General features: G+C 43.8%; 1 protein-coding gene across 6 annotated transcripts in view; it reads left to right on the top strand.

Moving 5' to 3' along the window:
- Positions 1-6747, top strand: part of SLC45A4 (solute carrier family 45 member 4) — a 151958-nt gene extending 145211 nt beyond the window's left edge. For all 6 annotated transcript variants that reach the window (XM_067467255.1, XM_067467258.1, XM_067467254.1 and 3 more), the window contains one exon: positions 188-6747. In XM_067467255.1, coding sequence (XP_067323356.1) covers positions 188-556 — 369 coding nt within the window. In that variant the 3' untranslated portion in view covers positions 557-6747. The remainder of the gene's footprint in view (positions 1-187) is intronic.
- The last annotated feature ends 5429 nt before the right edge of the window (positions 6748-12176 follow it).

Here is a 12176-nt window from a genome sequence, read left to right on the forward strand (position 1 = left end):
AGAGAAGCATCTAGTTATTTTCCCAAATAGTTTGTATCATATTTGAGAGAGACTTTAGAGTTGACATTCTCATTCTGCTTCTGGCTGTAGAAACATAGCCCAACACCAGTCTATTGTACTATTAAGGGCTCAAATGAGCCATCATGCCTTGCTTTGAGATTTTCAGCTTCTCCTTTCTCCCTTTCAGTATATCCACCACAGTCCTGGGAACTCCAAGCGGGGCTTTGGCATCGACTGTGCCATCTTGTCCTGCCAGGTCTACATCTCCCAGATCCTGGTGGCCTCTGCCCTCGGAGGGGTCGTGGATGCCGTGGGCAGCGTCCGGGTCATTCCGATGGTGGCCTCGGTGGGCTCTTTCTTGGGCTTCCTGACAGCCACGTTTTTGGTGATTTACCCGGACGTCGGAGAAGGTTCGAAGGAAGAGCAGAAGGGCCTGGCCCCACCTCCCAACGCTATCGAAAGCAACGGCACCGACGAGGAGAAACCGACCGTGATCAAGCTCTCTCGGAAAGAATCCGCCGCCGCGCCGGAAGTGGAAAATGAATCCACCGTTTGAACAGATTGCCATCATTCGCACACATTCCAAGCAATTCAGGTGCATGAATCGGAACATTGTCAAAAGCAAAAAAAAAATATTAATAATAATCTGAACTTTCAAGAGACATCATTGCTGTCTGACACACGGCAATGGATTAAAATGGTTCTTCATGCAAAAACGTAGCTGAAATTCCATAGCGCTAGAGTAGCCTTGAATTAGGTAGCTTTGATGCTGATTGCTTTCTCTACAATCCAGAAAAAAATCACCTTTCTTAGAGGTATTTTTAATGGAAATGCACTTGGGTTTCCAAGGTGAATTTTATCAGTAGGCAGAAAACTTTTTCCTTGCACATGGATTTGTGTGGGTTTGTTTTTCAAACCATCGCAGCATTTTTTTTGTCTAGAATTTCAGATTATCTCTTTAACCAACGACACAAAATAATGGCAGTCATGTCGATTGTAGTGACGGGGAGCAATTCCAGCTGCAGCTATTGCTTCCTTTGGTCTGATCTTTTTGGACCTTTGCAGCTATCGTAGGAGAGTCAACGACATTGATCAAATTTTGTATTTGACCATTGATGCAATAATAAGTGAACATCAGTAATACTTCTTATTCCTCCTCGTTTTGAACAGGAGTCTGGATTCCATTTTTTGGTGCAACTGGTATTATTATTGTTCTTGCATGTTGCAATAGCTATTCCAAAAACGGCTGTCGATGTATTATTATTATTATTATTGTAATCAAGCCATTCAGAACATCTGTTTCCAAATATTTCTCAGTTGGGAAGATTTTTTTTAGCAAGGCTTCAGGCGGCTTGTGGATTTTTAAGGAGCACCAGTGAGATATGCTGTGACCAGACCAGTGAACTGGTCAAATTTGATTTGTTTTTATTTCCCTCGATATATTTTTTTTTCCTTTTTTCGTGGCGTTCGTAATGCCAATCATCTCCTTTGTGAGGAAGCTGCTTTGAGACGGGGGAACTTCGTTGCTGGTTTGTTTTTTGTTTTGTTTTTCAAATGGGTTGTGAGGGTTCCCTTGTGTAGAAAGGGGTTGTCGATTGCACTTTTTTCCGAACTCTTCTGGGCTGGGAATTGTGATAGCTGAGTTTTAAAGAGAGAGAGAGAAAGAGAGAGAGTCTTACTCCGACAAGCAAATACCAAAGGCCTACCTCTGATACCGCAGCCGAGAGTATGCGCATGCGTGGCTAATATGATTTGTTTGTCTGGTTGTCCGTTCGTTTGAAAATATATATATATATATTGTCTTGAAACAGCTTTGGGCCTTAAATAAATCCAATGTTTTTATTTTTTGAGAAACGCGGTAGCTTTTCCCTTGGTCTAGGAGTTTTGTGGCTGGAGACTTACCAGACGAGTTCCTCGTTTCCTTTCTTTTGACCAGTTTCTTCCTATTTTGGACTTGACTCTGGTTCCAGGGCAAGAGCAGGAACCCAGAACCAAGATTATGTCTGAAAGGAAAGCATGTCTTGTTCAGTGAGGCCGAGATTTTCAGAAGGGCCAGACACTAAATACCATGCCAGGTCAACGATGAGAATCAATAACCTCTTGTGGTATATCTTTGGGAAAGAAAACCCTTAGTTCTCCTCCTCGGCCATGGATATTCCAATGCAGACATGGCAGCCAGTTTTCACACCGAAGGTGGCAAATGGGGGACATTTCATGACATTTCTGCTGCCTCAAACATCCTTTATTTAGGACTCAGTCCTTTGAAATGCATGTCTTGAACCATGCTGCAAATATAATCATCTGGAAGCAAATATATTACTCCCCACCCTTATCTATCTATGTATGTATATATATTTCAAGATGGGAAAAAGCAGTTTTTATTCAATTACTTGAACGGTTAAAGTATTTAAAAGAAGAATATGTATGTTTTTTCATAGCTCAAGCGATAATCATCTTGCCGGCCTCTTTGGATTGTCTTCTGTTTCTTTCTTAGCTCGGCTTTTTTCAGATCCATGATGTACATTTTTTTTAACCTCCATCCAAAGGAGAATAGATCTCTTTATAGACCAATGGGATTTCATAAAGCATTCATTTTGTACAGGAACATTTTTTAGAGGTGGTGTTTTTTAATGGTCTAAAGAAAAAACTCAAGAATTTTATTTGAAACTTAAATTTCTCTAGGACAGAATGACACAGAAGTCAATGTTAGACGAGCGTTGACCTGGGAGTTTTCTCGCCTTCGTTACACTTTGATGGTGTTTGCGACTCCGAACTTTGCGGCAGCCTTTGTTTCACCAAAGACGGAAGAGCTGTTCTTTTGAAAACTTGATGTATCCACTGGAAATAGTTATATTAACAAGCATTAAACTGCTTCTCATAAAATAGATAAAAGTAAGACGTTGCCACTTTCTGATTTGATCCTCAATTATATACCGTTGGGGTTCGCCTATTTTAAACGGCTCGGTCTTTAGGTTGAATGATTCAATTTGGATCAGTTGCTCTTTTTTTTTTTTTCCCCTCTTCCTTGACAACTGTTTTTGTTCAAGGTTAAGGAAGGCTTTATATTTCCCAGAGAATTCAAACCTATCCCTTGGAAAAGGTGAATCAAAATCAAAAGCTTTCCATGAGCCCCTTAACCTCACTCTCCCAAACTATACATTTCTGTGAAATCCTCGGTGCTTTATTAACTTTGCACAAGCAGAAGATGGTCATTGTTTTGGGAATTTGTGCCTTTCCTGTCCAGAGAGGGAAGAGTATATCTCTGCTTCCTGTAGATCAGGCATGGGCAAACTTCAGCCCTCCGGGTGTTTTGGACTTCAACTCCCACAATTCCTAACAGCCGGTAGGCTGTTAGGAATTGTGGGAGTTGAAGTCCAAAACACCCGGAGGGCCGAAGTTTGCCCATGCCTGCAATAGATGCAAGCATGGCAGATAATTGTAAGAGTCTCGCCAAACTACAAATCCCAGGACTGTGAGTGATGAAAAGTGGTTTCCGAGTGCTGCAACAACGTAGATACACTTTGGTAAACATCCCATTTCCAGAAATCCTGAACGTTGGAAGCTTACACATGCCCTGTTTGTGCAGTCTGCCTCTTAAAAGAATATTAATTGTTCTTGATTTTCAATTAAGGAACATTTCCTTTATTATTATTTTCATATATTCCATCTCTTTATCTCCATAAATCAGATTTGGGAGATGCGTGGCTTCCCAGTCAACTTTTTCACCCTGCAAATTAGCACAAGTTGTCTGATCGCTAAAGCTTCATGTCTTGGATTGTATATATATATTATAGAGGATTGAATGTCTTTTAAAAGAAATTTTTAATGACATGGATTTATAACGATATTGTCCAAGTAGACACGCTTGTACGTTTAAAGATGATTTGGTGAAAAGGAGAAAAAAAAGCAATAATATTTTCGGCTGTTTTTAAGAGATTAGTTCTTGTTTGCACATGGGGATTTTCACCCAAATATAGCCTTTCTGACGTCGCGATCATTCCCCTGCCTGTTCAGGTTGGCGAATCAAGGCATGTAGAAACCCAATCCTCCTTAAGGTAAAGAGGTTGCCTACGTCAATATAAGAATTTGTGTGTAGTGCTGTTTCATTGAACAGGGTGCCTATAAAAGACCCCTTGAAAGGATCCGAAAAAATGCCTTCCCAATCATTGGATTCTCTCTACTAGAAATTGTGACTTTTTCTATGTTTTCCCTCATATGTGACTCCTATGGAGAAACATCTGGTGATGGGTCCCTACATGGTTGGGTTTGAAGACCCTACATGGTTGGGTTTGAAGACCCTACATGGTTGGGTTTGAAGACCCTACATGGTTGGGTTTGAAGACCCTACATGGTTGGGTTTGAAGACCCTACATGGTTGGGTTTGAAGACCCTACATGGTTGGGTTTGAAGACCCTACATGGTTGGGTTTGAAGACCCTACATGGTTGGGTTTGAAAACCCTACATGGTTGGGTTTGAAGACCTTTTGGTTCGGCTGGGAGTGGGAGACACATTCAGATGTCCTACCGTGTTTCAGTTCGCCTCACTGAGATCTGGCTACAAGGTCCACAGCCAACTTGCAACATCAAGGTCTACAATTCAGAAGTCTGCTGTCCTATGATGGCTTCCTCGCCTCTTCTTTTAGTGTCCCTGGAGGGGAGAGCTAGAGCCATCACTCCTCCTACATCATTTTTAGAGCCCCATCTCATGTCATAAGAGGAAGAGTAGGATACTGCTGTTGGGTGACTGTCATTTTATACATTTCTGGTGCTGGGCAACCAACCAAAGCTAGTGGACCCCTATGTTGGAGAAGTGGGGAATGCATTTTGGGTTTTAGCCTGACTTTCTCAAGAAGTTGCCAAATTCCTTAGCCTGTGTCAAGGATAGGGCTTGGCACTACTGTTGGTACCTCCTTCGAAGTTCAGACCAAAACCCAGAGGAAGATCCTCCTATCTCATTGACCTCACCCTCCCATGTTCCTTGTTTGCAGCTCAATTTGGGAGCACAGTTGGCTTGCTGGATTGATCAATTTGCCAGTCAATCTCTAAAAAGCAAGGAAATCCCTTTCCTTCCACTGCAGTTGTCCTTCATTACGATGTAGGTATCACGCTTTCATTTTTTGTCACCTGCTAGTAAGACGTGCTCAGCTGAAACAGTCTGTTGCTTCGTAAGCAGCGTAAAAACAACCCTGCATGACTCCCATCCTTGTGTAGCAACGTTACATACCTGAAGTGTCTTTTGTAGGGGCGGCGGGAGGGGGAACGTGGTTTTAAATTCTTCTTTTTCTGCAAATAGGTCGAGATATATATATACGTATATGTAACCGGCACCAAATGTTGCACAGAAAGGGAGAGAGGGAGGAGACCAAATTTGAATCTTTATTTTTAACTATAGATTCTTAGGCTTGCAGGTATAGTCCTAAATGGTGATTTCTGAAAGGAAACACTAAACTATGGGATTTTTTCAAAAAGCCTGGATTGAAGAGTCCATTTAAAGGAGGAGATGGACTTTCACCCAGAGTTATGTATTCCCATTTTGCATCCAAAATAAAAGTGCTATTGGAGATGCACCTTATTATATTAGAATTTTTGTTATACCACTGATAATTGAGTTTCTTTTTCCTTCAAACGTAATGTCTCAGTAACCAGTAAATAAATTTTAGGGACGCAGAATGCCCAACCGTGTCCTCCTGGTTCATGAGTTTAGAGGCTCATCTTGAGCATATTCTCTGAGTCAGACGCATGCGCTTCACATTAAAAGTGCAGAAAACCTCTCAAAATTAACCCTTAGCTACAAATGAGTACCTGGTGTGTCTTTGCTTGCTGAATATACCTGAGAATAATATAGGAGGCTGCTTTCGATTCAACTCGAGGGTCATGATGAGCGTGATTCGCGTTCTGGGTAGCTTTCTGTAGAAGCATTTCCATGTGATGACTGCACAAATAATAATGTAAAATATCAGGATCCCAGTGCAAATTCCTCTATTCTTCAGGACAAGAAATCCTAAACGTCTAGATTATTCGGAAAGTGGGAAACCGCATCAAAAGAGCATACCTCTTTAGCTTGAGTTAGTGTTCATTCTGAAACGTGGCCTTGAATTCAATGCGAAGCTAATGTTCTCCTGAGTAGCGTTCCAAATTGAATGTTGTGTTTTGATTTCTGCTGCGACATGGGCCTGTGTAACTCCTTTGGTAGCCAGATGGCCAGCTTGAATATATTTAAAAAAATGCCTCATCTACTGAAAAAGCTGCATACGTCGTAGGCATCTCATAATGAAAAATAAATAAATAAGTAAATATATAAATATATATATTTAGTTCCATTGTGAACTGGCCATAAGACAACTTCTTTTTTATCAACTTATTAAGTTGGGGCACTATATTAGCTCTTGCTGAGTTTAGCAGTGTTTATAAGCGTGTGTTAAACACATAATGTTACAAGTTTAATGAAGAAAAAAAAGGGATAACAAAAAAGAAATGTGACAGATGAATGTGTCTGAGTGGACGAGATGGCATAATGTTCTGGGATTTGATTTCAACACAGCTTTGTTTCCTGGTTTTCAAGTAAAGACTTTGTTGCATGACAAAACCGTTTTGCACTTTTGGGTCTGTTTGTATCATTTTTTTTTCCATTTATGGATAGAAATGGCTGAATGTAGAGAATAAAAACAAAAAAAACCACTATTTCACATTTTTCATGTGTTCAATCCATTGTTCTACAGTTCAATCTTAATAAATATTTCAATACAAGCCAGCGTATTTGGGTCTTTTGTTTGTAGGCAATGGGAAGAAGTTTGGATTTATTTCAGAATGAGTACTTCCCACCCTGTTGCCCTGAAAATAAGACCTAATAGAGCAGCGTTTCTCAACCTGGTGGTCAGGACCCCCGGGGGGAGGTTGTGGCGGGGGGTCAGAGGGGTCGCCAAAGACCATCAGAAAACACAGTATTTTCTGTTGGTCATTGAGGTCCTGTGTGGAAAGTTTGACCCAATTCTATTGGTGGGGTTCAGAATGCTCTTTGATTGTAAGGTTTAGGTAAAGGTTTTCCCCTGACATTAAGTCCAGTCATGTCTGACTCTGGGGTGTGGTGCTCATCTCCATTTCAAAGCCAAAGAGCCAGCATTGTCCGTAGACACCTCCAATGTCATGTGGCCAGCATGACTGCATGGAGCGTCTTTGATTGTAGGTGAACTATAAACCCCAGCAAGTAGCAAAATCCCAAATGTCAAGGTCTATTTTCCTCAAACTCCAACAGTGTCCACATGTGAGCATATTGAGTATTTGTGCCAAATTTGGTCCAGATCCAGCACTGGTTGATTCCACAGTGCTTTCTTGATGTAGGTGAACTACAGCTTCAAAACTCAAGGTCAATGCCCACCAAACCCAGTATTTTCTGTCACTCATGGGAGTTGTGTGCCAAGTTTAGTTCAATTCCATCGCTGGTGGAGTTCAGAATGCTCTTTGAGAGTACTATGAATCCCAATAACTACAACTCCCAAATGTCAAGGTCTATTTTCCCTAAACTCCACCAGTGTTCACATTTGGGCATATTGAGTATTTGTGCCAAGTTTGGTCCAGATCCATCAGTTTGAGTCCACAGTCCTCTCTGGATGTGGGTGAACTACAATTCCCAAACTCAAGGTCAGTGGGTGAACTACAATTCCCAAACTCAAGGTGAACTACAGCTTCAAAACCCAAGGTCAGTGCTTACCAAACCTTTCCAGTATTTTCTGTTGCTCATGAGAGTTGTATGCCAAGTTTAGTTCAGTTCCATCGCTGGTCAAGTTCAGAATGCTCTTTGATGGTACTATAAATCCCAATAACTACAACTCCCAAATGTCAAAGCCTATTTTCCCCAAACTCCACCAGTGTCCACATTTGAGCATATTGCGTATGTGTACCAAATTTGGTCCAGATCCAGCACTGGTTGAGTCCACAGTGCTTTCTGGAAGTAAGTGAACTACAGCTCCAAAACTCAAGGTCAATGCTCACCAAACCCGTCCAGTATTTTCTGTTGCTCATGGGAGTTGTGTGCCAAGTTTAGTTCAATTCCATCGCTGGTGGAGTTCAGAATGCTCTTTGAGAGTACTATGAATCCCAATAACTACAACTCCCAAATGTCAAGGTCTATTTTCCCTAAACTCCACCAGTGTTCACATTTGGGCATATTGAGTATTTGTGCCAAGTTTGGTCCAGATCCAGCACTGGTCGAGTCCACAGTGCTTTCTGGATGTAGGTGAACTACAGCTTCAAAACCCAAGGTCAGTGCTTACCAAACCCGTCCAGTATTTTCTGTTGCTCATGGGAGTTGTGTGCCAAGTTTAGTTCAATTCCATCGCTGGTGGAGTTCAGAATGCTCTTTGAGAGTACTATGAATCCCAATAACTACAACTCCCAAATGTCAAGGTCTATTTTCCCCAAGCTCCACCAGTGTCCACATTTGAGCATATTGAGTATTTGTGCCAAATTTGGTCCAGATCCAGCACTGGTTGAGTCCACAATGCTCCCTGGATGTAGATGAACTACAACTCCCAAAATCAAGATCAATGCCCACCAAACCCAGTATTTTCTGTTGCTCGTGGGAATTGTGTGCCAAGTTTAGTTCAATTCCATCGCTGGTGGAGTTCAGAATGCTCTCTGATGGTACTATAAATCCCAGTAACTACAACTCCCAAATGTCAAGGTCTATTTTCCCCAAACTCCACCAGTGTCCACATTTGAGCTGGTTCTGGACCAAGCTTGGCACAAATACTCAATAGTATTTGTGCCAAGTTTGGTCCAGATCCAGCACTGGTTGAGTCCACAGTGCTCCCTGGATGTAGGTGAACTACAGCTCCAAAACTCAAGGTCAGTGCCCACCAAGCCCTTCCAATATTTTGTGTTGCTCATGGGAGTTGTGTGCCAAGTTTAGTTCAATTCCATCGCTGGTGGAGTTCAGAATGCTCTTTGATTGTACTATAAATATCAGCAACTACAAATCCCAAATGGCAAAATCACCATCCCTGCTGTACAAGTGGTCCAGGAACTCCTATGGGAAATCTTTACAGTCTCCAGAGAGTGTGTGGGAGGCAGGGACATTACAGCCCTTATTTTTGTGGCCCTGTGTGTGAGGGCCAGGATATTTATTATATACTCACAACTTCAGTGAAGGACAGGCTTCCATCAACACCTCTATTATTCAGATGTCTTTCCCAAGAGCGTTTCCCTTCATGAGCACAAAGGTGGGAAAGTGTCTTGTTTTTCTGCTGCCTGGCAGTGGCTGAGTCTGTTTCCGAGAATTTATCCACTTTTGTGCAGCAATGTCAAACACTGCTGATGTTGCGGGTCCTTCAAGCGTGGGCCAGGTCTGGCCAATGACCTCCCTCACTTCAAGGGGAGAGATCGTTCATGCTACAAAGACAGGCCTGAAGCACAGAAGGGTCTGTTTTCACGGATGGGAATGTGCCGCTCAAAAGACATGAAACGACATCTTGGCAAGAGATGGGTGTTGCAAAGTGGGAGGCTGGAAAGTAAGATTGTGGAAGCACTTAAGTAATTTTATTACTCCAGCTAGTGAAGGAGAAGAAGGAAGAGCAACCACTTTTATTCTGTGACTGTTGTAGGGTTTTCGGGCTGTATGGCCATGTTCTAGAAGCATTCTCTACTGACGTTTCGCCTGCAGCTATGGCAAGCATCCTCGGAGATTGTGAGATCTGTTGGAAACGAGGAAAATTGGGCTTATATATCTGTGGAAAGTCCAGAGTGGAAGAAATACTCTAATAGGGCAAAACTGACTCTCGTTTCTGACTCTCACAGGGCAAAACTTGTTGCTTGTGTCTTCCTCCAAGAACATGACTTTGCCCAGCGTCAATCAATGGATCAATCAATAGATAAGCAGGGATTTGAACCCTGGTCTCTACAGTCTGAGTCCAACTCCCAAACCACGACATCACACTGGCTGTAGCAGGAGGGCGACTAAAATGATCAAGGGTCTGGAGAACAAGCCCTATGAGGAATGGCTTAAGGAGCTGGGCATGTTTCGCCTGAAGAAGAGAAGGCTGAGAGGAGATATGATATATCCATGTATAAATATGTGAGAGGAAGTCACAGGGAGGAGGGAGCAAGCTTGTTTTCTGCTTCCCTGGAGACTAGGACACGAAACAATGGCTTCAAACTCCAAGAGAGGAGATTCCATCTGAACATGAGGAAGAACTTCCTGACTGTAAGAGCCGTTCAGCAGTGGAACTCTCTGCCCTGGAGTGTGGTGGAGGCACCTTCTTTGGAAGCTTTTAAACAGAGGCTGGATGGCCATCTGTCAGGGGTGATTGGAATGCAAAATTCCTGCTCCTTGGCAGGGGTTTGGACTGGATGGCCCATGAGGTCTCCTCCAACTCTTTGATTCTATGATTTTATGATGAATCTCAGCAGTGTTCATGCCCTTTGCATTTAGGTAACGTATTACAGTGTGAACTTAGACTTGGCAGGAAACGGAATGAGGACACTCATCTCTAACCTTCACCACAACGCCAGTTGATGAGCTACTGACGACTGGCACTGCTCATTCGCTTCCATTGACTTACCACTACACAGTTGTGATACCAACGTCCCCTGAGAAAATTCCCCATGAGAGCTATCGATATAATCGCTCCGGAACGCCCCCTCTCGAGTAACCGGGCTAGTCATGCCCCTTGGTTCACTGAGGAGCTGGCAGCTATGAAGCGAAAGAAGAGGTGGCTAGAGCGCGTGTGGCGCCGGAATCCGACTAAATCAGCCCAAACACACCTGAATGCCTTCTTAAGGTCCTATGGTGTGGCAATAGAGGCAGCACAAAAAACATCCTTTGCGGCCAATATTGCATCGGCGAAGAGCCATCCAGCTGAGCTCTTTCGGGTTGTCAGGAGTCTGTTAAATCCGCCGGAAAGCGAGATTCCGGACAGCTCAGGAGCTCGCTGTGAAGCATTTGCTCGGTTCTTCGCTGATAAAATTGCGCTGATTCGGTCTGGATTCGACGTCACTTTAAATGCAGTCTCTGAGGATGTAACGAGAGCATCTGCTTGTCCGGTTTCGTTGGATTCATTTCAATTGGTTCAGCTTGAGGATGTGGACAGGATCCTTGGAGAGGTGCGACCCACCACATGCATCCTAGACCCCTGCCCATCCTGGCTGATAAAGGAAGCCAGAGGGGGTTTGGCAGAGTGGGTGAAGGTGGTGGTTAATGCCTCCTTGCAGGAGGGCAAAATTCCAGCGAGCTTGAAACAAGCTATTATCAAACCGCTGTTGAAAAAACCATCAGTGGACCCCACTCAATTAGACAACTATCGGCCAGTTTCCAATCTCCCCTACTTGGGCAAAGTCATGGAACGTGTGGTGGCGACACAGCTCCAGGGATTTCTGGTAGACACTGATTATCTAGATCCGGCACAGTCTGGCTTTAGACCGGGACATGGAACGGAAACAGCCTTGGTCGCCTTGGTAGATGATCTGCGCAGGGAGCTGGACAGGGGGAGTGTGTCCCTGTTAGTTCTGCTGGACCTCTCAGCGGCCTTCGATACCGTTGACCACGGTATCCTTCTGGGACGCCTCAGAGATATGGGACTTGGGGGTACTGCTCTGCGGTGGCTCCGGTCCTTTCTTGAGGGACGGTCCCAGAAGGTGTTACTGGGTGACACCCGTTCGGCCCCACAGCCGTTGTCATGTGGAGTCCCAGAGGGTTCAATTCTGTCCCCAATGTTGTTTAACATCTACATGAAGCCACTGGGGGAGATCATTCGGAGTTTCGGACTGAGATGTTATCTCTATGCAGATGATGTCCAGATCTGTCACTCCTTCTCACCTGTCACCAAGGAGGCTGTCCAGACCTTGAATCGGTGTTTGGCTGCTGTATCGGACTGGATGAGGGCTAACAAATTGAAATTGAATCCAGACAAGACAGAGGTCCTATTGGTCAGTCGTAAGGCCGAACAGGGAATAGGGTTACAGCCTGTGTTAGACGGGGTTACACTCCCCCTGAAGACGCAGGTTCGCAGCTTGGGAGTGATCCTGGACTCATCGCTGAGCCTGGAGCCCCAGGTCTCAGCGGTGGCCGGGAGAGCTTTTGCACAATTAAAACTTGTGCACCAGTTGCGCCCGTTCCTTGGGAAGTCTGATCTGGCCACAGTGGTCCACGCTCTGGTTACATCCCGAATAGACTACTGCAACGC

The sequence above is a fragment of the Anolis sagrei genome, chromosome 4 (genome assembly GCF_037176765.1).
Source record: "Anolis sagrei isolate rAnoSag1 chromosome 4, rAnoSag1.mat, whole genome shotgun sequence".
Classification (NCBI taxonomy): domain Eukaryota; kingdom Metazoa; phylum Chordata; class Lepidosauria; order Squamata; family Dactyloidae; genus Anolis; species Anolis sagrei.